The sequence below is a fragment of the Mustela lutreola genome, chromosome 18 (assembly GCF_030435805.1).
Source record: "Mustela lutreola isolate mMusLut2 chromosome 18, mMusLut2.pri, whole genome shotgun sequence".
Classification (NCBI taxonomy): domain Eukaryota; kingdom Metazoa; phylum Chordata; class Mammalia; order Carnivora; family Mustelidae; genus Mustela; species Mustela lutreola.
The window spans coordinates 18,621,387-18,646,864 of record NC_081307.1 but is presented as its reverse complement, the minus strand read 5'-3'; the positions used below and the strand labels follow the sequence as shown (position 1 = coordinate 18,646,864).

At 35.6% G+C, this 25,478-nt stretch overlaps 1 protein-coding gene across 19 annotated transcripts in view; it reads left to right on the top strand.

Annotated features, from left to right (window-relative positions):
* The window catches only part of PCM1 (pericentriolar material 1), an 82,028-nt gene that overhangs the window by 53,424 nt on the left and 3,126 nt on the right, over positions 1 to 25,478 (top strand). For 8 of the 19 annotated variants that reach the window (XM_059156172.1, XM_059156180.1, XM_059156181.1 and 5 more), the window contains 12 exons: positions 1,280 to 1,336; positions 4,068 to 4,240; positions 4,583 to 4,714; positions 9,468 to 9,588; positions 11,166 to 11,324; positions 11,576 to 11,709; positions 13,984 to 14,118; positions 16,555 to 16,752; positions 18,386 to 18,448; positions 18,699 to 18,834; positions 19,131 to 19,291; positions 22,245 to 22,763. In XM_059156172.1, coding sequence (XP_059012155.1) covers positions 1,280 to 1,336; positions 4,068 to 4,240; positions 4,583 to 4,714; positions 9,468 to 9,588; positions 11,166 to 11,324; positions 11,576 to 11,709; positions 13,984 to 14,118; positions 16,555 to 16,752; positions 18,386 to 18,448; positions 18,699 to 18,834; positions 19,131 to 19,291; positions 22,245 to 22,355 — 1,580 coding nt within the window. In that variant the 3' untranslated portion in view covers positions 22,356 to 22,763. Of the gene's footprint in view, positions 1 to 1,279; positions 1,337 to 4,067; positions 4,241 to 4,582; positions 4,715 to 9,467; positions 9,589 to 11,165; positions 11,325 to 11,575; positions 11,710 to 13,983; positions 14,119 to 16,554; positions 16,753 to 18,385; positions 18,449 to 18,698; positions 18,835 to 19,130; positions 19,292 to 22,244; positions 22,764 to 22,830; positions 23,088 to 24,763; positions 24,857 to 24,957; positions 25,076 to 25,478 lie in introns of those variants that run through there. The other 11 variants (XM_059156178.1, XM_059156175.1, XM_059156186.1 and 8 more) reach the window with 7 other exon arrangements.

Here is a 25,478-nt window from a genome sequence, read left to right as displayed (position 1 = left end):
GAGAGTAGCAGCTACCATTTGTATTATACTTTACTATTTACAAATTAAATTATTCGTCTCATTTGAGAATTGGTTTTATTTCCATTTTGCAGATGAGGAAACATGGTCAGAGAATATCCCTGTTTTTTTCCCAGCATCATAAAGAGCTAGTGACATAAACTGGTGCAGTTTTTCTGGAAAGCTTCAAACTACATGGCCTTATCCCAGTAATTGTACTTATCTATGCTAAGGAAACAAAAATGGAAAAAGTAATTGGGATTTAGTGTTGTCTGAACTATGATTCCAACTATGTTTAAACAAAAAACCAGAATGAATAAAGACTAGAAGAAAATGCATCAAAATGTTAATAGTGATTTTATCATCTTTAGACTTCTGTATTTTCTAAAGCTTTCATAACGAATATTTATTGCTTTTGTAATCAGGAACAGCACATTTGTTTGTATTTTGAACTGACTTCCTCAAGGTCATATTGCTAAGAAATGGCAGGGTGGAAGTTTTAATCCTGGCTTTCTCTTAAGTCTAGATCATTTTGGCAAAACTGTCAATTTTCCTGATGTGACCCTAGCATTTTACCAAAATTTTACAATTTTATCTCCTTTTACTGTCTTTATCAAATAGTGAGATCTTCAAGGAGTAAATAGTTGGTGGAGGTTCAGGAAGGGGGCACTAAATTGAAAAGCTTATTAATTGGATTATTGAGTTACCTAAATAATGGATAGTCAGTTATAGGACTTAAGACCTTATTACTGTTACTTAGAAAAAATACAATGATTGAATTTTGGTGCGCTAAAAAATGCCTAAGTTGTGTAAATATACCCTTTGTGTATTTACATATTCGCTTTCTAAAAAGACTTAGTTTTAATCATTACTCTAAAATTGTTTATAGCATGGACTAGTAGCTTTTGTTACATGACTACCAAAGAGTAGATATATGACTGCTAGTACTGAATTGTACAGTGCTCTCCTCCCTCAAGAGTGTGGGAGGTTCACCTTGATGTATTTGCTTCTAAGAGTGAGTGGCAGAAGTTTATTATGACAGTCATCAGTCACATTAAGTTTTTGTACGTTTATAGCAAATCTTTTGATATTTTCCCTATTAAGATTATTTTTTAAATAAAATATAAACCATACCTTGTGATAACAGTTCAGTTCAGGCAAACAATTTTAAAGAAACTTGCTTTTTTTTTTTTTTTTTTAATTCACTTACTCATATTATGGACCCTGTCTTAACTATTCATACACATTTTATGTTCATCCTTATGTCTGCCCTTTCCTACAGCACATGCTAGGAGAATACTACAGCAGTCTAACAGAAATGCATGCAATGAAGCGCCAGGTAACAATCTGCTTAGTTTTGGTGTCCACTTTTTGTTAATTTTTTTCCATTAGTCTTAAATATCCTTAGTTTTATAGCTCTTATTATTTTTTTGGATATAGCTTAGTGTATATATGTCATTTGGCTGTAAAAGAGAATTCATATTCATAAAATACTGAAGGCTTTCACTTGAATTCTTTACTTGGGTGGTAAAATTAGCTGCTTTTCTTGTTTCATTTTTAGTTACTATATGTAACATAACCAACACATTCATAAGGATAATAGAACATCTTTTTATAGTTGATTGTTTTATTTGAAGTTACTTATTTTATAATTCTTCAATGCATAAAAGCATTAATATTTTTTGAAATAAAAAGTTACTTTTTCCTAGCTTTGATTTACAGTGTTAAGTATTATAACTTCTGTTGTACTTGCTTATTTTTCATTACTAGTCAACATCTACCAAAAAAAAAGTCAATAAACCATTAAATAAAATCAGTGACACGCAAAGACCATGATAACTAAAAATGCATGGAAAATTACAAAGATTCCAAAATACTGTTTTTGTCTGTACACTATTTAAACACGGTTCTGTGCGATTTAGAATTAGAGATATTCTTTAACACCTCCTGCACTATATGTAAGTGAAAAACAAAAGCTTGTTATGAATCTTTAGGAGAATCTAAAGAAAAAAATAAGGATCTAGCACAAAGTTCAAATTATATCTGTGACACTTCCTAAAGAAAAGAACTCTGAAAAATAGGATAAAAATAAGATGGATTCAGAGAAACCTGATTGAGATAAGGATTTTTCTAGCCTACACTAATGGATTTTTAGTTTAGGAGGAGAAACTGGCAAAAACTTTCCACATGTCTATTGCAGGGCTGGGGGGAGGGTGGGCAGTAAGCGTGTGTTCAGCATCATTCATTATTCAGGGATAATTTAATCTTTTATGATATGTAATTTGGAATGATAATTTTATCACATATAGAGGAATGGCAGATGTCATTAAGTATGCTTTGTTCTTTGAAATAATAAACATTTTCTAATTTACCTGGTCAAACTACAATATAAACTGGAAGCTGTGTATTAAATCGTATCTTCTCTGTGTTTTTCCTTTAAGTAGAGATTTCCTCCAGAGATAGTTTCAGTTCCTGCTTATAATATCACATTTGAACATTTTAAAACTAGTAAGAGAACTTTAGTATTTTATTTTATTTTATAGTCATAAATGAGGCAAGATAGGGAAGTTGCATATTTGTTATTATATTATACTTGTAGAAATTATGGCCTGAAAATGTTAAGATGTAAGTAGGAAGTTTTTTCATTAGGCCTCATTTCCGTTACCCTCTCTTACAAAAAGTGAATTAAATCTTTATGATTTTTGTTTATTTATTTAAAAGCAACATATATTAATACTTTCAACATTTATATTTTCTTTTTTAGAAACTTGTCACAGATATTTGTGGAACTTGAATATTTAAGTACCCATGGTTCTATTATTACTCTAGAAAGGGTACAGAGTTTAGTAGCTAGAAGAACTACTTGGAGGTTTTTTTTTTAAGAAATTAGTTATTTTAGGGAGTGAGAGTGTGCGCACACGTGTAAGAGCGGGGTGGGGGAGTGGGTAAGGGATGAGGGAGCGAGAAGATTTCAAGCAGATTCCACACTGAGTGTGGAGCCTTATGTGGGGCTCAGTCTCATGACCCCAAGATCATGACCTGAGCCTAAATCAGGAGTCAGACGCTTAACTGATTAAGCCACCCAGGTGCCCCTGAGATTTTTTTTAAATAGAGAACTCAAAATGGAACAGTTTCTGATTTTCACTCTTAAGATAAAAGGTATGACTGTATACCTCTAGGAGTGATAATTCTGTGTTATCAACAAATAGATGTAGCAGAATTGTTGAGTGATGCCTAGATTCTGTGAAACTGAAAATGTGCATTGGGTCATGCCTGGTCCAGCTTCTGCTGAGCGTGGCAGTAAGACACTAGCGAAGTTGACCTTTATTGTGTTACATTCAAAAATTTTCCATCAATACAGCATGTTAGCTGAGATTTGAAAATTAGTAGACCTAATTAGACCTTAAAATAGTAGCTTTTAGGGGCGCCTGGGTGGCTCAGTGGGTTAAGCCGCTGCCTTCGGCTCGGGTCATGATCTCAGGGTCCTGGGATGGAGTCCCGCATTGGGCTCTCTGCTCAGCAGGGAGCCTGCTTCCTCCTCTCTCTCTCTGCCTGCCTCTCTGCCTACTTGTGATCTCTCTCTCTGCCAAATAAATAAATAAAATTTAAAAAAAATAGTAGCTTTTATTGTGAGCGCTCAGTTTATTCTAAACATTAAATAAATTTCCTTTTCTGTAACAAGGTTCTTTTAGCCAAATAAATAAATAAAATTTGCAGTTTATTTCATTCAAGTTCTGAAAAATTTCTACTGATTATTCCTATGAAATGTGTAAAATTTTCCAAATAATTTTTTTGAGAAATAAATATGGTCTGAGTAATGTGATGCTAGGTAATGTTATCTATGCATTTAAGTATTTCTCTAATATATAGTATATATCTTGGTATTTTTGAGATTATTTTTATCTTGGTAATTTTTAAGATTCTTTTGCTACTTTGAAAGTTCTAAAATAGAATTAAGTATGTTTTGATTTTTAAGTAATTTAAACCTGAGTAATGATACAAGCTAATAGAAATTGCCAGGAATGTATTTTATCATTGTTAACTTTAACCTGATCTTTTGTATCTTCCAGAAACTGGGAGTGATTTTTCCATGTTCGAAGCTTTGCGGGATACTATTTATTCTGAAGTGGCTACATTAATTTCTCAGAACGAATCTCGTCCACATTTTCTAATTGAACTCTTCCATGAACTTCAGCTTCTTAATACAGACTACTTGAGACAAAGGGCTTTATATGCATTGCAGGTATCTGGTACCTAACTTTTTTTTCCCACCCTATCTGGTACCGATTTTCTTCATGAGTGTATCTGGTTGCTTTCTTAGACTGAAGTACGTTCTGTTCCATATGTATTATCTGTTTTTCGTGTGCTTTCTTGGCATTTTATTTACAACTTCTTGTACAGCTTCAGTAGCCTTTACATAAAGTCTTTCTCTGAGCAGTTTTTTAGTGTTTTATCGTTAATGTTATTTCTTTCTCATAATATACTAGGTGAGGAGCATTCATTTGCTCTTCTGTCTGCTTGTTGTTTAAATTGGTGATAAAAAATAAATGTTTTACTTAAGTAACGTTCTTATTTTCTTATTTAGGACATAGTATCCAGACATATTTCTGAGAACCATGAAAAAGAAGGAGAAAATGTAAAATCAGTGAATTCTGGTACTTGGATAGCATCAAACTCAGAACTTACCCCCAGTGAAAGCCTTGCTACCACTGATGATGTAAGCTGATAATGACTAATGAACATTATCATAATGATTAATGAACATACTGAACTATTACTTCAGTATGTAGTAAACAGAAGTTAAATGAGTAGTTATAAATTGTGAGTTTACCTGATAGTTGGTTTTTAGCTTCTTAAAAAGCTAAATGTAACATGTTATTTTGAGGTGAGGTATAAAACTCCATTAAACCATGTCCACAAACACTGGAAATTATGTATAAATGATAGATTATAAGCTGTAAAATAGCTTATATTTATATTTCCAGTGTCCATCCTAGGAATTGACTCACAACAGACATCTAGTAAAATTTATTGTGTTTATTCAAGACATTCAGTAAACCAGATTGCAGTCAGATCACAGAGCCCTAAAATAAATAAATAAATACATGATAAATCAGGTCTTTGGGTTAGAAGAGAAGCCTGGAAAAAAGTTGTCCAGGGGGAAAAAATGTAATTCAGTGTATTCAAGTTTAGGAAGAAAATTCTGAATAAATTAAAGGAACTTGGGGAATGGGAAAGAGTAGTGAGGAAAATGCTGCATTTTCAGTATTCCGTGTTCTCCAGATAGCCCCCACGTAGCACATAAGCCAGTGAATGACTGGATGGCAGACTGCTAGGATAGTTAGGAGGTAATTTGCTAGGTATTTGGAATTCACTACTTAAAGGACCTGACTCAGAATCATTTTAAAGATATTCTGGGGTCCTCGGATAGTAAATACATTTCTTTTCTATGCCAACTCCAGTGGATTTTCTGTGCTAACTCCAGTGGAAACTCCGTGGATTTTTGTGGATAAGAGTGCCATAACTAATAAGCAGATATTTGCTCTGTGTAGAGAGTTGGAAGCAGTATTCCTGTGTTTCTGCCTATTGATGATATACTAGGCTTTTAAGTTTTTTTGAAAAGATACTATTTCCTCAAATGATTTGTGTGTTTTTTTCCCCCCACATATAGTAATTTCCTTAAAACTGTTGAGGACTTTTCCTGAATTCTTGCGCTTCAGCTTATGCTCAGATTTAAAATAGTGCTTCCCCAAGTCATTTTTTCTGTTTAAAACCTTAGGCTCCAACTCCTCTACCACTCTGAACACAAGCTAAAAACAATATGGTTTTAATTCACTTTATAATGTCAAATATAAATTAATGTAAGTAATTGTTTCTTGGGACTGTTATAACTAATTGAAAATTGCATACTCCTTTTTGTGGACAATGACGAGAGTGGTACAGCTATATAGATAAATAAGGGATATGCGGTTACATTAAAGTTTATTAGGCACTGAAATAACTTGCTGAGCGCATCAATGGTTTCTCTGCCTCCTGTAACTCTATTGCCTCCCTTTTAATCCAGATTTCATGTAGATGGTATTACTTCGTTCATTTAAAACATTTGAGCACATTGGCCTTTACCATCAATAGCAAGCTGAAAATTGGAAATTGAGCTATATGAGATATAGTTAACCTGATAGGATTTTAAAGGTTTTTCCTTATAACTGCTGCAGACTTAAATAAAATTTAAAGATACTGACCTGCTTAATAAGTAGGTGTCTTACTTGGGTTTGGTACTGTAGACTGGGTGGCGTAAACAATAGCTATTTTTTTTCCTCATTGTTCTGGAGGTGGGAGAGTCCAAGATCATGGTGCCAGCAGATTTGGTACTTTGTTAAGGCCCTCTTCTTGGCTTGCACATGGCCATCTTCTTTGTGTGTCCTCACATGGCTCTGGTGTCTTTTTTTTTTTTTAAAGGGCATGAATGTAACCATGGGGCTCTACCCTCAGTACCTCATCTAAAACCTTGATTACCTCCCAGAGGCCCCACCTCCTAATACATTGGGAATGTATTTGGGTTGGGAATGAATTTGGGTTCGGGGGAGGGAACACAGAGATTTAATATGTAACCATGTAGACTTGACACAAATAACTCTACTTAGTATTATTTTTAAATAACTACATTAGTTCTTTAGTTTTTCTTCTAAAACTTAAATTTGTCATTAATATTAATTCCTTCCTTTATTGATGCTATTTAATCAGTAGCAGCACAACATCCAGTGTTCCTACCCACAGATCTAGACCAGTGCTGTCCAGTAGAACTTGCTACAGTGATGGAAATGTTTTATATATGCATTTTTTTTTTTTTTAGATTTTATTTATTTATTTGACAGACAGAGATCACAGGTAGGCAGAGAAGCAGGCAGAGAGAGAGGAGGAAGCAGGCTCCCTGCTGAGCAGAGAGCCCGATGTGGGGCGTGGGGCTTGATCCCAGGACCCTGAGATCATGACCTGAGCCGAAGGCAGAGGCTTTAACCCACTGCATTTTCTAATATGGTAGCCATTAGCTACATGGGGCTATCAAGCTCTTGAAATGTGGCTTAATGGGACTGAGGAACTAAATTTTAAGTTTTAATAAATAGCCACATGGAGGGGTGCCTGGGTGGCTCAGTGGGTTAAAGCCTCTGCCTTCAGCTCAGGTCATGATCCCAGGGTCCTGAGATTGAGCCCCGCACAGGGCTCTCTGCTCAATGGGGAACCTGCTTCCCCCCCACCCCCATGCCTGCCTCTCTGCCTACTTGTGATTTCTGTCTATCAAATAAATAAACAAAATATTAAAAAAAAAAGCCACATGGCTAGTGGTTTCTATATTGGACAGATAGAGATTCTGATTCTCCATGTTTTCTAGGCCAAGGTCTTTTTTTTTTTTTTTTTTTTGAGAAGAGAGATCGGAGAGGGACGGGGAGAAACAGACTCCTCACTGAGTAGGCAGCCTGATGCAGGGCACTATCCCAGGACCCTGGATCATGACCTGAGCTGAAGGCAGGCACTTAACCAGCTGAGCCACCCAGGTGCCCCAGGCCAAGGTCATTTGAACTCCATTTATGGAGCTTGCATTGGCACAATTGAGAGTGTGTAAGAGCTTTCATGGCCGAGAGAGAGAGAAGTAAAAGTAGGCATCCTGGAATTGTAAGTCAAAGGGGGAATGAAAATTGAAATTTAGGAAGAGGAAGAAACACTTTGTATCTTCTATTCCATGTGCCATAAAAATGGCAAAGCACATCTACCTTCCAGTTTTAAGTGAAGGAGCAACAAAATGGTTCCATTTCCAAAACATATTCTCTAATGCCTGAATTTCCTTTAATCAGAGACAGAGCTTTCATTTCATAATTGAAGAGAAATATTTAAAAGATTTCTAGCTAGGAAAGAATGTAATTGTGAAATGAGTTTTAGAATGTGCGATTCCCCTTAATCACACTATACAGAAAAATTATTTTGAATTAAAGTCCTGAAAAGGCTAAAACTTACAAAATGTCTAACAGAAAATCTCCATGATTTAACATAAGCAAAGATTTCTTAGGGTACACAAAACTTTAACTATAAAAGAAAAAACTGATGAATTAAGACTTGATTTAAGAATAAAATCCTGCTTTTCAAAAGACACCATTAGGAGAACATAATATTAGTACACATGTCTGATATGACTATATGAATGACAAATTCATACTAACATAAAGACTTTGACAATTTGCTTTTAAGATCAAGAACTCAGTAAGTTACAGGCAAGAGATTTGAGCAGGCACTACATGAAAGAAGATCTGTAAATGGTGGCCAATGTGGACATTAAAACCACATGAGAAATTTCCTCACATGCACTAGAAAGGCTGAAATTAAAAAGATTGACAATAAGAAGTGTTGGTGTGAATGTAGAGTGATTAGAACTTTCACACTTCTTACGGGATTATAAAAGTGTACAACCACTTTGCAAAGCAGTCTGGCCGTTTCTTAAAAAACGTTAAACTTGGCATGTGACCAAGGAATTTTTCTTCTAGGTAGGTATTCATGCAAGAGAAATGAAAACATATGTCCACAAAAACCACTTGTATTCTAATGTTCATAGCATCTTTAGTCATGATAGCCTCAAACCAGAACATCAGCAGATAAATGGATAAACAAAATATGGTATATCCTTACAATGAAATACTATTCAGCCATTCAAAAATAATGAACTTCTGAAACATATGACAACATGGATTAATTTCAGAAACCTATTGAGCAAAAGAAAAGAAGACATACACTGAAGAGTATATTCTGAATGGTTCCATTTATATATCAAGTTCTAGAGTCAGCAAAACCTGTTTGTGGCAATAGAAATATAATGAGTGGGGTGTAGTGGAGACTGATTACAGAGGGATACAAAGGAACTTTCTGGGCTTATGGAAATGGTCTTTATATTTAGAGAAGATGGTTACATGGGTGTATGTATATATATACATACATGTGTGTATATATATATATATATATATATATATATATATTAGAACTCATCAAACTGTACACTTAATGGGTACACTGTTGTATGTAAATTATATTTCAATAAAGTTCATTTAAAAAATATGAATGATGCTGTCATGTTTTTCTTCTGATAAAACCAGATATAGTAAGGTCCTAGTAATTGTTAGGCTTTGGAGATGAGAAAATTTTCCTGAGGGTGTAGAAATAATATAAAATGTTTACTTTTCCAAGTTACAATTTAATTAGTAGCTTTGTGTATTTTTATCTACTTAATGACGTATGTTCTGCAAGATTACTTAATGTTTTGATGTTCTCTGTGACTCTTCAACCTTTAATAACTTTGGTTATATCCCAATTTTAAGTATATAGTTATATGCAAATACTTAGTTTCTATGTTAATTTTTTATATTCATCATAAAATTTTTAAAAGAAATATTAGTGATTTTTATTTGTTTTTTTAAACTGTAACCTAGGAAACTTTTGAGAAGAACTTTGAGAGAGAAACACATAAAATAAGTGAGCAAAATGATGCTGATAATGCTAGTGTCATGTCTGTATCTTCAAATTTTGAGCCTTTTGCAACAGATGATCTAGGTAAGCAGAATTTTTTATCATCTTAGAACATGACATGACTTTAATAGAGGCTTTGAATTACATTAAGAAACAAAAGTCCAGGGGCTCCTGGGTGGCTCAGTGGGTTAAAGCCTCTGCCTTTGGCTCAGGTCATGATCCCAGGGTACTGGGATCGAGCCCCGCAACGGGCTCTCTGCTCAGCAGGGAACCTCTTTCCGCCTCTCTATCTGCCTGCCTCTCTGCCTACTTGTGATCTCTGCCTGTCAAATAAATAAATAAAATCTTTAAAAAAAAAAAAAAGAAAAGAAAAGTCCAAAAAAGGCATGATGTGGTGGAAAGACTGTAGACTTAACAGTCTCTCAGTGTAAAGTCACGAATCCTCTGTTAACTCTTTAGTCTTTGGTAAATCATCTCATCATTCTGATTGCACGTTCTAAGAAAATGGAGTCTTACTTAACTTGCTCTATGTTCTTTGAAAAATATATAGAATTTTCTAGCATGTATAATAGAAGCTGAAGAAATGTTGATTTCCTTTCTATAAGGGAAAGGTCATCCTTTAAGGATTTCTAGTTAATGGGAAAAATTCAGAGATACCAGAGCCCCATCAATCACATTTTCAATAACTATTCACTTAATTTGCAATAACTGAAAATTCTTAGCATAGATAATCTTTAATGAGAAACCCAGGTAACTCTGAATCTGCATGAAGCATTGCACTTTTTTTCATCATTAATAAAACAGAAGTTTGGAGAATTGTATAACTCAAAGGGAAGAAGAAAACCCAGATTCCCAGACTTGGAAAACAGAGTAGGGAAAAGAAAAATGTATAGGTACTGTATTCATTTTCTTGGTTGTAGCCTGTCAAGAGATACCTGAGATTCAGTCATTCAGATCTCCAGAGCACTTAGTTGATAAAATGATCTAAGTCCTATTATTCTAGTGTTTGTTCATATGATGAGAACAAGATTTAGATAATTCCAAAGCCCGCCTACAAAGAAAAGGGTTAAGCCTGGCCCTGTTACTAGATACACACTTTCTACCAAAGCAATAAGTCTTCCTTTTGCCTTATCCTATTATGGACTCCAAGCCTAGCCGCCTTCCTTGTAAAATACCTGTCAAGTCTGAACTGATCTCATCCCATTTTAGAGAAAAATTTTCCTTTCACCTTTAGTTTATTCCCCCTTTCTTGAGTTACCAAATGGCTTAGATTCCTATCTGTTTTTTTTTTTTTTCATTTACTGATTGTTTCCTCAAAATCCTCCACTAACTTTGTCTGAAGTGGAGAAAGGAAAACCGAGAAATCTCTTTCTTGGCCTCTTTCTTACCTTATTTCCTTGTATTCAGTTGAATCCTTTTCATTAGAATTTGGGTGACATCTTGGAATTTATTTTTACCTGAAGCAACATGATGACTACTGCAATCAGTATGGACTTCAGAGTCAGAGAGAGTAACGTAAGCCGTCACCAAACTAGAGTCTGGAACTTGTTAAATCTCCTTTTCCTTACCAATAGTTAGAGATTTTTTTTACTAATATGTTGTGAGGAATACATGATGAAGTTTGCTTTTATATATTCTCAAAATGTTTATTTCCTATGTAGGTAACACTGTGATTCACTTAGACCAGGCATTAGCCAGAATGAGGGAATATGAGCGTATGAAGATTGAGGCCGAAAGTAGCACAAACGTGAGATGCACCTGCAGGATTCTTGAGAATGAGGATGGTGCTGCTGCCACAAGTGCGGTTACTAACTCGGAAGGTGTGTTCTCCTGATGCGTAAAAGTACAAAAGCTATAGTTCCATATGTAAAGAAAATGTGTGGCCCCATCTGATATTTAATAGTTTTATGACTATTTTCTTTTTGTGAAGGGTGCTAAAATTACATAAATGCTCCATTGTACTGGTGTAAAATCATCAGATTTTAATATTGAAAATTCTCAATAAATGTGTATGTATAATGTCACAAGCTTTATTTTGCTAACGAATCATTTTCCTTTTAAAAATGTATAGAAACTCCTCTTGAAAATCATGGTCCACAACAACCTGTAAGTGAAGTTTCTACTGTCCCATGCCCCAGAATTGATACTCAGCAGCTGGACCGGCAAATTAAAGCCATTATGAAAGAAGTCATTCCTTTCTTGAAGGTAGGCAATAATTTCTTAAAATAAATACTTTGTGTTTTGTTCTTTAATTCTTAAAAAAGATTGCATTGTAGTAAATTCAGAAAATGACAGGTAGCTAAAAACACATCAGTTTCATCAGTTATTCTGTAAATTTATCTCCCGTTATTTGTAATGTATGTACTCACTTCCCAGAGAAGAATATTTCTATTCCTGCAAGTTGTAAGAATGTGCATATGTTCATGTAGATAGATGGGTAGATTGATTTGAGAATTTGAAACCATTCCTTCAGGTGAGTTGACTTAAACTATGCAAGCGGTTACTTGCTTTCATTAGGCATAGGTAAGTGTTGCCTTTTTTGTTTCACATTTTTGTTTTATCATGAGTGATCCAATAAATAAATTTTAAGGTTGTCTTTTTTGGTAAAATTAGGTATATGGCTAGCAATATTTAATATGTACAATTACTTCTAAGGTTTAAAAAATCTAACTGATTTAGCTTTACGCTTAGAGAATGCAGTCATCTACAGTTAGGAAATTTTATTGCTTTTCCCATTTTGTGTCTAATTTAATTGATAGCCCCTCATAAATATTCACTTACTAAACTTAGCATTTCAAAAAGTTTTTGAGGCCAGCAAAATGAGTAGAACTAACGATCTGATTTTAACTATTTTGTTATGTCTCATTTCACTTCAAATCTTGACTTTCTTGGTAGAGTTATAGAACTTCTTTATTAAAGTCAACATTATATCCTGTCACCTAAGCTGGGCTTCTTGACTCATATCTTCTATCACGAGTGAGTCAAAAATTGATTTTCCCCTTAAGAGCAGTCACTTTTCTTTCCTTCTTTCCAGAGGCATAACCTTAATTGAGATCTTCATGTTTTGCCTAGACATCCTGTCATAATAGGCATGAAATGAATGCTGACTAAGCAGACTCCCCCTCCTTCAAGAGATTTCGCTGCTGGACGTGGTACATTTCCCTACCTTCATCTGGCCCCACTCTCCATCTGGTTCCCTCACTCACTCACTCACTCCAGGTTACTCAACATTTCCTATTCCTGTCATTGCGTTTTCCTATATCAGCCCTGTGTACAAGTCGTCATTACCAAAAATATAAAATTCCTTCACTCTTTTCTGCTTGGCAGAAATATCCTTTCTTCAGAGATAATTGTTGTTTCTTATATACTACCATAGCTCCTAATAGACCTGGTGTGTGCTGCTTTTATTATATCTGTATATTCAGCAAGTAATGAGTGTCTCCTGTGAGCTGGCCACTGTGCTAGGTGATAAATAAGAAACAGATCTCGGAGTTAAGAAGTATCATCTGTTGGACAGTGCACAGCATGTAGTGATTGATTATTCCTGTATCTGACTTTCTCCTCTGGTATTTGATCCCTTGAAGACAAGGGACGGTTGTCCCCCCCCCCCCCAACTGCCTGCTCTGTCACATGATTTTTTTAAAAAATGATCATAATTCCTTCAATTTAAGAAACCTTAGAAATCATCTAGTTTAGCCACCTCGCTTTACACATTTCTATAGGAAAAAAACAAACAAAACATGAACTCACCTGAATAAAGGTTGGAAGACCTGCCCAAATGAGTGTAGTGGCAGAAGAAGAATGAGAACCTTGAGGTACTTGATGTGGATGTTTTATGGACTCACCTTCAAAAGTGATCCAAGATTTGGATTATTAGGTGGTTTGCACGTGCTTCTGAAGGAAGATGAAGGAGAAGAGACTTGCCCCAAAAGGCTTTGTTTGGAAAGTTAGGACAACTGGGGGTGTTTTGACCCTAGAAGCATCTTGCAATGTCTACATCCAGTTTTAGCTCTCAGGACATAGGAGAGTAGAGGGTGCTATTGGCATCACGTGGGTAGAGGCTAGAGTGCTGCTGAAGCTCCTGCGCCGTGCAGTCTTTGTAATGCCAAGCAAGGCTGAGAAAGCTCGGGTAGAAGATGCATAAGGTGAGTTTTAAGAGTGTGGTTGAAATGAACTGAACTGCAAATGGGGAGACAGGCAGTATGGAGACTAGGCCATAAAGAGTTCTCCTTAAGATACAGGAGGGAAGGAATGAGAAGTATTGAATCAGCCCATTTCTTTTACTGGCTGTTACCTGCTATGGTGGGTCAAAATGTACAAACCCCTTGACATGTGTAATGCAGGAATTTGGCTCTTCTTATGAATAGATATTTCTAAACATATATCTGACAATTGAAAAGCATCTGTGCAAGAAAAAAAAGTCTCATGTGAATTAATATTTCTTAAATAATGGTCCTAACCAACTAGGATTTTTCTCAGGAGCACATGGATGAAGTATGCTCTTCTCAACTTCTAACTTCAGTAAGACGTATGGTTTTGACTCTCACCCAGCAAAATGATGAGAGCAAAGAATTTGTAAAGTTCTTTCATAAACAACTGGGAAGTATATTACAGGTAAGAGTTTATACTTGTATGACAACAATATATATACCCTTTAGTTGGGATTATTATTACTTTTTTGCCATTTTCTGGCAATATGCAATTTATTTAGATAAATGTCCATTCTGGTATCCACTGGGCATGACATTTCAATACCTTTTTAGGTTATTCCTTTATATGGTTTAAAAACAAAATTGTATTATGGGACACCTGGGTGGCTCCGTTGGTTAAGTGTCTGCCTTCAGCTTAGGTCATGATCTCAAGGTCCTGGGATCCAGCCCTGCATCAGGTTCCCTTCTCAGTGAGGAGCCTGCTTCCCCTTCTCACAGTCCCCCTGCTCACTCTGTCTCTCTCAAATAAATAAAATCTTAAAAAAAAAAAAAAAAGGTAGTAGGACCTGTGTCTTTCTTTGACTCGATCATCTAAGGCCTAGCCAAACTTGAATAAAATTTTGTTTTGATTCTTCTACTATCCAGTAAGAACATTTCAGAGTCATTGTTTAGGAAGTATTCTATGCTATTTTCTAAAATTTTTTTTCCAGTGTGGGAAATTTTAGAAACCAGAAACCACTTGTTGATTATAGAGACTTCTTAGGCTGTAATAGTAACTTTAATGTTAAGGTCATGATTCTAAACTGGCGGCAGTTTTGCAATGCCTGCAGACATTCATCATACAGGCAGAAAGTGGCTGGTACTAATATCTGGTGGCATGTTAGCAGTGCTAAGGTTGAGAATCCCCTTGTTAAGTAAGGATACCTTACTTCGTATAGTAAACATCTTTCCAGTTCAATATGCAGATAAGTTTTCCCATAGAGGTAGTTCAGTGATGTGTATAATTACTCCAAACTAGGAAATATGTTTATCTTTTCAACTTTATTACAGAAATTTCCCATAAAACTATTCCTTACTTCTTATGTGTTTAAGTTGGTTTTAAAGAAAGTATTATCACTTTGTCTATCAATAACTTTTAAAACCTGAGGCTTGATGTAAATTTCCATCACTATAATTTTCCATTTTGTTTTATTAAGGCCAAAGTACAAATTCAGTAATAGGTTTTAAGTCATGATGGCTCTATTTAACCGAATTGTACTAACACATAATATATAAGGAATATATTAGGCATCTCTGTTGTTACATGGTTTAAAAATGTTTAGGATAATTTTAGATAAATATGTTTTTATAAAATTAAGTAATTTATTCCTACAGAAAGAAATAACTCCATTCTAGAATCAGGCTCAAAGAGAAATCCTTTATAATTATCAAGATCCATGCAATCCTTCTTCAGTTTTGTTTGCTGTTACATAATTGAGACAGATGCCAACATATTAATTTGGAAATAAGATTTTTTTCCTAAGAAAACCTGGCTGCTTTTCTTTTAACCCATACCTGACTTTTTTTTTTTTGCACAAAGGGACCTAGAAAAGTATAAAGACTGGTTTACAGTAAATCTTGCCCAGACTATTGAAGATTTTTCACGAGATAGAACTTAAAATCTACTTTTTTCTATGAAACCTATTCAGTGAGGTTTGTTTTTTTTTTTTTCCACAGCCACATTTATACTTCTACAATTTTGCTAGATGAGATGGTTTTTTGGAGGGAGGAGACACAGAATATAGTTGTTTGCCTGTTTTCTAAATGGCGTAGTCCTTATTTTTGGGAAGAAAAGGAAATGCAGTTTTATAAAAAATGTCCAGAATATAGCTGATTTACTCATTTGATGATGCTTTATTTCAACTTGAATAGAGCTAAAGTTTGCTTTTAAACTGATTCTGAAGAAGAAGTTTAAATTAGAATGACTGCCTAACTTATATAAAACAGGGGAACTTGAAAAGTACTCTGATGTTAACATTGAGAAAGGGAGGACTTCGTATTTTCCTCTCTGGGCACCTCAGCTTCTTACTATGGTAAATATGTATCCTCTGGTTTACTCATTTGTGGCCACCAGTTCTATTAATTAGGGACTAAATCTATTGATGATTACATGCCCTGTTCTTTTCCTTTCATATACTCTTTAGAGGAGACTAGCATGATTCCTACTTAGGTTAATATCACTAAAGAATATTACCATGTTGAGCACCTGGGTGGCTCAGTCGGTTAAATGTCCAGCTCTTGCTTTCTGCTCACGTCTTGGTCTCAGGGTCCTGAGATCAAGCCTTGTGTAGGGCTTGATGCTCAGTGGGGAGTCTGCTTGAGATTCTCTCCTTCTCCCTCTGCCCCTCCCCCTGCTCCTGCATGTCTGTCTCTCTCTCTAAATAAATAAGTAAATCTTAAAAAAAGTAATCTGTGTAGTAATCTCAGCCATTAATTTTAGCCTTTTCTGTATTAAAAAGTAATACAATTTTTTTTTCTCTAGGTGAGTATTGTAATTTAAACTTCTTAATCCTCTGTATTGCTCTACCCACAATTGAAGTTTATTTTAATCTTAAAATCACTTGGTTTATCTTTGTAATAGGATTCACTGGCAAAATTTGCCGGCAGAAAACTGAAAGACTGTGGAGAAGATCTTCTTGTAGAGATATCTGAAGTGTTGTTTAATGAATTGGCTTTCTTTAAGCTGATGCAGGATTTGGATAATAATAGTATAACTGTTAAACAGAGGTGCAAAAGGAAAATAGAAGCAGCTGGAGTGATACAGTCTTATGCCAAAGAGGTAAATAACATTCATTTTGATTTTGGGAGTAGTTATAATTAGCATAAAAATACAGTTCTTGATCATTATTAACTAAATGCATACTTGACCTCAGCTAACATATTTTCTAAGTAAAAGCAGTTAATTAGATTATCTAAATCAGTACAGATGGTAGGCACATACTGGATCTCAAATGTGACCTCAGTGGCTAAAAGATTAGGAATGCAGACAGGAATTGGTGACAAGAGTTACCAGCTGTCTTACAAAATTGTCACTCAGGCCTCCAAAAAGAGAGGATTACTGGGATCCAGTTCTTGACCAGCTGTCTGTAGTTGCTATTCCAACCTTGATAGAGCTTAGAGCTACCAGGGATATCTGTCACCCCAACCAGCACACATGCTTGTTTACAAGTTAGGACTTCGGCTGCACATCTCTGTAGCTTCTTATACTTCATTAAATTAGTTTGATCACATATGAAATTGGATGGGATTTTTCCCCTCAACTTGAGGGACACCAGAAGGTTTCTTCCTTAGACCTCTCCCTCCTCTTGACTCTATAATCACAAGAAGGAAAGCACGTCAGGCCCCAAACTGGAAAGAGACCACCCTTCTCCCTGAAATCTAAAGTAGAAAAAGTCAAGCCACCTGTTTCACACTTTTCTTAGTGTTTTCACTCCAGACATCGGTAAGTTTCAGATCATTTCAGTCATTGCCACGTGCTTGAAGAAAATAAAACAGGATAAAACCATAATAAATGCTTGTAAAGACTACTTAAAGATAGGCAGTCTCGTGAGGCTGTTTTAAGTGGATGAAGTATAAACTAGGGCAAGAAAGACAAGGCATTTATTAAGAAGATGAAAGGGAAGGACATTCCAGGCAGCGAAAACTATAAGTTAAAAGACTTGGGCTGGATTGAGCAGTTTGGAGAACTTGTAGAAGGCCGGGGTAGCGGGAATACCTCACAGGAAGCGAGAGTGTAGATGAGGTTACCTAGGTGTGTAAAGCCAAATTATGGGACCTTAACAATGGCAGCTAAGGGTCTTCTGTTTGATTTTATTCTAAACATGATGGAAACCCATGGGAAACTTTGAAATAGAGGAGGGACATAATCACATGTGCAATTAAAAAGACTGGTTTAGATATCACATTGCATAGGAATTGTAGGAAGGAAGAGATAGAAGCAGAGACCAGTTGGAAGGCTGTTGTAGTCCTGCAGGTAGGGAACGCTGTGACTAAGCTCTGAGTGCACACTAGCAGATCCATTTTGAGAACTGAGTCAGTGAGGCATTCTTACAGTTCAGATGTGAGTAATACAAGTAGAGCACAGGCAGCTTCCTGGTGTCTGACTTCGGCATTGGTACGTGAAGGGCCGTTCACTGAGATTCAGAAGGCTGTGAAGGAGGCTGGGGCTTGGGGAGGGAGTCAAAGGTTTTTGTTCTGGAATTAGTGAATTTGAGATGCTCATTATTCCTGGTAGGCAGTGTTGATTTTTGTTTGGCTAATTTAAAAGACTTCATTGAAATAGTTGAATGTACATTTCTAAGAAAGCATTCAGCTCTTTGGATTGTGGTCAAAAACAGCATATATTAAAGTTACTGAATATCTAAGTATAATGCTGAAAGGTCACCCCTAAATTCTGTTTAATTTGCTTATAGGCCAAAAGGATTCTTGAAGGAGATCATGGCTCACCTGCTGGAGAAATTGATGATGAAGACAAAGTAAGTGGCTAATTTGTGCCTAAAAACAATGTTTTTGAGACAAAAGATTAAATAACTTTAAGAGCTTTAACTTAATGTTTGAGAGAAAACTTTATCATCAAATAGCCTTTCTTCCAAAAAAACTTTATTTTCTCTTAAAAACAACTTCTTGTATTTTTTATTAGATCATGACTAATTTTTGTGATGGGCTTATTAGTATATACCTTTTAAAATGCATTTTAAGGAATTCATTACATGTATTTGTGGCTAGGACAAGGATGAAACTGAAACAGTTAAGCAGACTCAGACATCTGAGATGTATGGTGGTGATGGTCCCCAAAATGTGAGATCGGATGTTTCTGATCAAGAGGAGGATGAAGAAAGTGAAGAATGTCCGGTGTCCATTAGTAAGTGTGAAGGCTCTGTACTGGGTTTATATGTTAGCTCTTTACAGGTCACTTATCCAAACAGTTGGGCAGAGTGTAATGAATGTCGAATTAGGTGTCCAACAACTCTGAATGATCTGGTGTGGCCCTGACCAGATGCCCTGTCCTTTCTGCACCACAGTGTTCCGCTGCTTACTGTTTGGAAGATTTCAGATATCCTATGTAAAGGACTTGGGCAGTGCAGGAATGCAGTACATGGTAGCTACTCTTAAGGTTTAGTGCTGAAAATTTCCTAAAAACTGTATTAATCAATTTAGACTTGTCCAAGGCTGAAACTCAGGCTTTGACTAATTATGGAAGTGGAGAAGATGAGAATGAGGATGAAGAAATAGAAGAATTTGAAGAGGGGCCTGTGGATGTCCAGACTTCACTTCAGGCTAACACCGAAGCTACAGAAGAAATGGAACACGATGATCAGGTATTCCAGTCCAGACAAACACACCTTCCCCCAGTCGTCTTTCACTACTGAAGGCAGATCCTTTTTAAGGATGTCAGAATTTACAGTTTCCCTATTCTCATTTTCATGAATAAACAAATCTTTTTAACATCCTTATAGAAATCTCAATCAAATACTAGTTTATTTTTACATTTAGGAATGCTTATACTTAAAGCGCTTTAATTTTGGGGGATGTGGGGGTAACAGGTCCTAAAAACTGTGACATTCCTAGAAGATCTGGATTTTTCATGTATCTTTACTTCCTAGTTATACATGGAAACAGTATATAATAAAATCATCCCCTTTCCTACCTCCACCTCGTCCTGTCCCATAGGCAGCATTTTGTATGATTTCTTTTGTTATTTAACTCTATTTTTGAATAGTATGTGTGTATATTTATTTAGTTATGTGTTAGACATTCTCCATTGACTTCCTATTCTAGTAGATGAAGACTTTGAGGTCACTTAAGACTCCTCATTTAATTATATTAATCCTGTCCTCCTCATTCAGTTGTATCTTTTGCTTAAATCTACATTTAGCCAGAGATCTAACCAAAACTACATAAATATTACCGACTTGCTCAATTAAGCAAATACTGTTTGTTGCTTATTCTTATACATTTTTTCACTTGAAATTAATAATTGTCTCCATTTTTTGTTTGCCTGATTTTCTTTGACTCCATACCCAAGTCTTTGTTCTGCCCAGCAACAGCTGTATGAACTTCTCAGTGGACTCTTCTGCATGTACCAGTTTGTCGTTTCATCCTTCCCACTCCGTCCTGGCTTTGGCTCTTCATTAGACCTGCTCCCTAGCTAGCAGCCTGGGAGTTCCTTTGTCATTCTTTATTCCATCTGTTTGTGGAATCCAGTTTTGTCTTCTTTTTGCCTCATTTTTGGTAGAGCACATTTCTAGTACCTCTCTGAGAAAGAGTGCATAAAAGAAACATTTTGAGACATTATGGGTCTAAGAAAATCTTAAATTCTTCCATGTTGAAACATCATTTCAGTGCCTCCTTTGTCTTCCAATTTTCAGTGCCTCTGTTGAGAAGGCTGATGTCTTTTTCAGTTCTGACTCTTTGTATTCTTTTTTCTTTCCCACCCTAGAGCTCCCTGCCCCCACTCCCCGGAGTTCTGAAGTTTTATACTGATACCCTTGTTATGTCTTTTTTCATTCCCTGTACTGCATACTCAGTGGGTCTGTAAGCAATCAATAACCATGTCCTTTATTTTATTAAATTTTCTTTTTTTGCATTGCTTCCCCTCCATTTTCTCTTGTAATTCCTCTTGGAATTAATATTATCAGACATTATTAGCCCTCATGTGTTGATTTTCTCATTTTCTCCTCTCTCCCTTTTATCGTTCCCTTGCTCTTTTTGTTTTACTTCCTGGGAGATTTCTTTGACTTTAATACTTATATGAATGTCATATTTTTAATTTCTAAATACTTTTATTTTCTGATTACTTTTTTATAGCATGCTGTTAGTTCAAAGAAGTGCTATCATCTCTTACCACCTGGCGGTTTCTTCAAATGTCTGTGGTACCTTCGGTGTTCATACTAAAAAATGATACACCAGGAAGTTGGTTGGGGTTATTCTGGGCTTCACTGTAGGACATTTGGGTAGACAGCTTTTTGATAGAAAATCCCAAATGTTAATACCTATTGGTCTTTTCTCTGAGCTGGTTTGTTTTTCCAAAGAAGGGTCTTCCTTTCTTCTCTGCCTGGGATTCATACCTCTTTGGGTGCCCGTGTTCAGGAGCTAGATGTGGGAATGCTGCTGGGGGTCCCATCACTCTGTGGATTTGTGCTGAATCCTATTTTCAGCATGATTTTTTATCCTGTCCTCATTTGTGCTTTCTGTACCCCACCCTTACCCCAGGCCGCCCCCTGGTCTGAGGCTTCCTAGTTCAATTTATCCAAAATATAATCTCCCATTTTCTGTTAAAGTTGGGGGAAAGAACCTTGATGTTTGCATTTTCTTTTAACAGCTTCCGAGAACCACCACCACTGCCCTCTTCTCACCCACCACTGTATTCCTTTCTCCAAGCATGAGATGAATCTGATTTTGTTCTCTCCTCCTGCTGAAGGCACTTGGCTTTATCTTTCTTCCCTCCTGGTCAATTCTTCCATTCACTTAACATATAAATGGGTATCTTTTTTTTTTTAATTTATTTTTTATTTTTAGCTTAACAGTATTCATTATTTTTGCACCACACCCAGTGCTCCATGCAATCCGTGCCCTCTATAATACCCACCATCTGGTACCCTGACTTCCCACCCCCTGCCCCTTCAAAACCCTCAGATTGTTTTTCAGAGTCCATAGTCTCTCATGGTTCACTTCCCCTTCCAATTTCCCCCAACTCCCTTCTCCTCTCTATCTCCCCATGTCCTCCATGCGACTTGTTATGCTCCACAAATAAGTGATCTTTTAGTTTCATTCAAGATTGAGTCTGATTTGAAAAAAAAAAAAAGAACAATTTTAAAATAGTGGAATCCGGGGCGCCTGGGTGGCTCAGTGTGTTAAACCGCTGCCTTCGGCGCAGGTCATGATCTCAGGGTCCTGGGATAGAGTCCCACATTGGGCTCTCTGCTCAGCAGGGAGCCTGCTTCCTCCTCTCTCGCTGTCTGCCTCTCTGCCTACTTGTGATCTCTGTCTGTCAAATAAATAAATAAAATCTTAAAAAAAAAAATTGTGGAATCCATAATACTCTAGTTCTCTATTATTTTGAGGTTAAGAAGAAAATGAAACATTCTACTTAACCCTCTTATTAAAGTTTCAACTACAGCATCCTTCCTGAAACATTTTCAGAAGACATTTTTAAATTCACTTGTATGAAGCTCTCAGGTTGGACGAACACCATAAACTCCTAACCATCTCCTATATATAATGGCCATATATTTTAGGCCCTGCTATTAAGACGTCACTTTTTCCTTCTAGGTACTACAACATGACTTTGAAAAATCAGGAGAAAGCAAAAATGTCCCATCAGAACAAGAACCCACTACTAATAAAGGCAAGAAATCTAAAGTGTTCAATTTTAAGATTTAAAGTGCCCTTTATGTACTTTTAAAAGCTAAGAAAAAAAATTAAATTCTTAGCTATGTAAGTTTGAAGGTATTTTGGACCTGAGGTATGTCTTTTTTATTTCCCTTAGTTCTTTGTAGAAAATATGAGAGCTTTCTTTCTGCAAACAGGTGCTCAAGAAAAGTTGACAAACACACAGAAAAAACCTTCAAAGAAAACATCTTTAGATACAAACTTGAGGGATTTATACCCATTCCTGGGTATTACTCATGAATATCGTTAGAAATTGGGTGACTTCAGGAATCTAATTTTTTTAAAACATCTCCAGGATATGATTAACTAATTTTAGGAATCATTGATAAGGAAAACTTGTAGTTGTCCCTTCTTTTGAGTCTTAAATGTCTTGATTACTCCTTCATACATACTGTCTTTTTGGTATAATACTGAAATTTAATAACTGTTGCATTACACTAATATTAAGACTTTGTTCTGATGACAGATGACCATGATAGCACTCCTGTGAAACCCTGTTACCTCAATATCTTGGAAAACGAGGAACCTTTAAATAGCGCTGTTCAACAGGACACTCTCACTACCATTGATTCATCTAAACAGCCTAATCCTTTGCCTTTACCTTTAACTGAAATCGAAACCTTGGTGCCTACAGTCAAAGAAGTTAAATCTGCTCAGGAAACTCCCGAGAGCTCTCTGGCTGGAAGTCCTGATACTGAATCTCCGGTGTTAGTGAATGACTATGTATGTATCATCTACGTTTCATTTCTATGCATATTTCTTCCTTTTCGGGTTAACATTTTCTGTCTGTAAACAGACTGTGTTGAGGTTTATGTTCGTGTTTAGGTTTAGAAACTGCCAAAAGGTATTTCTTACTCAAACTTAGTTTAAACTTGAATAGAAGGGTGATAGTGAATTAAGATGATCAGATATCAAAATCTAAAAGCTGTTCTACTTTCTTATAAGTTTATGACCCGTATTTTGAGTTTTAGGTAGCAACATTGAGAGAGTTCAGGTTCAGATCTGAACACGATATGTGAATCATCATTAATCTCTTACAGTACCCAGGCCTGACATCTCAACAGTTTTAAAACATTTCAGAAATGTTTTAAAAACATTTGATAAACCTGAAGATTTACAGTTTGATAAAACTGTATCAGGTTTGGTAAACCTTAAAGTTTACAGTTTGACAGCAGTGGATTCCTTATGGTAAATGACAGAAATATATGGTAGCAAATCTGTACTTAAGATGTAGGTAGGTAAGTTGTTTTACTCTGGACATTTTTGTTTCATGCTATAATTTTATAACATGTGGGTTATTTTTTGGACCTTGGATTGTGTTTTATATTCTTTCTCTTGTTCGAAAACATTAAGGAATTTATAACAATAAACTTTGAGGTCTAAGGAATGTGTTTCATATATTTTTTTTAATTAACATCAGTTTTCTTACTAAAGATATAGTTAAAATTATGATATCCTAATTTCTCAGGAAGCGTATAATTATTTCAAAAACATTACTAGAACTAGTAACCTGTTTTGATGGCTTCGACAACAGTGAAATTAACATTTATAACTCTGGAAGTTACCTGTTAGACTTATTTTGACTGTAATTTAATGAGTGCGTAGAGTTGTTCTAGGAGGCAATTGAAATTAAAGTTTGATTATAGAAGGATTTAAATTTGAAATTTAGGCAGGGGACACTACTGAAGGTCTTTGCGCAAGAAAGTCAAATGGCCAACGTCATGGTTTTTGAAGAGGAATCTGATGACTGATGAGCGTTGTCAAGGATGCTACTTTAGGAGGCTCCCTTATGATAGGAACCAAGTACTAACTTAGAGCTGGATGAGAAATGTTGAAAGAGGAAAAATCTAAGGTTTCCACTTGGGTATTAGTAAAATGATACTATTAAAAATGAGAAAGGAGAAACAGGAGAATAAAAGAATTTAAGTTTCAGAGAGACACTGAAGTGATAACAAAAGTAAGTCACTAGATTCATGCTTTATCTTTCTCAGCTTCCACAGAGTTGATACTGAAAGTCTGTATGTAAATGTTTACTTAATTCTGCTGGATACATTCTGATGCGTTCTATAAACATTATCAAGAAACCAGAGTTGTTCTTTTAATTGTTTTAGGCCTCAGTGTAACTACCGTTTCTTCCTTTAACCTGTATAAGCTGGCTCTTTGTTTTTGCAAATGGGGATGGAACGTTTGACAGTATGGCCCACAGCTTCAAGTGCATGGCCTGTCCTGTGCACTCCAGCTTTGCTTTAATTCATAGAGCTGAACACAGAAGAAAACTGAAATAGGATAGAATTACTGATGTATATAAGAATCCATTTTATCCTTGGCATGGATTACTTTAAAGGTTTAGATCCAGAGATGGAGTGCTTTGCCTTCATTCAATACAATTTATCTCACAGGAAGCAGAATCTGGTAACATAAGTCAAAAATCTGATGAAGAAGACTTTGTGAAAGTTGAAGATTTACCACTTAAACTGACAATATATTCAGAGGTATTCTGCTCTCTTTAATTAAACTTGTCTTTATATGACAAATACTGCTGGGATGGAAACTGATTTTTTTCTTTTTTTTTTTTTTTTTTTTCATTCCAAAGGCAGATCTAAGGAAGAAAATGGTAGAAGAAGAACAGAAAAACCATTTATCTGGTGAAATACTTTGTGAAATGCAGACTGAAGAATTAGCTGGGAATTCTCAGACACTAAAGGAACCTGGTAAGTTAACCACTTTGAACCATATCGTATTGAAAAATTAATGAACCTTGATACCATCAGTTTGTTTTTTAAATCCACTTAGGACTTGGAAGATTTAAGACAAATATTGGAAGGGAAGCATAATTCTGTAAAAAGTTTTGATCTGTTACCTGATTTATAAAGTGATATTAACAGATAATTTTTTTCCATTTTTAAAATCCTGAGTTTTAGCAAGGTAGTAGAAGCAACAATTTTAAGAAGGAAAGGTACAAAAGAATTCGTGATAAACTGGCAGGAGCCCATTTCTTTTAAATATTGGTTTTTAGTTCTTTTGAATGAGACCCTCTTTATCTCTAAATAATATTCTTTTTCAAAATTTGTTTATTTATTGACAAATAATGTATTATTAGCCCCAGGGGTACAG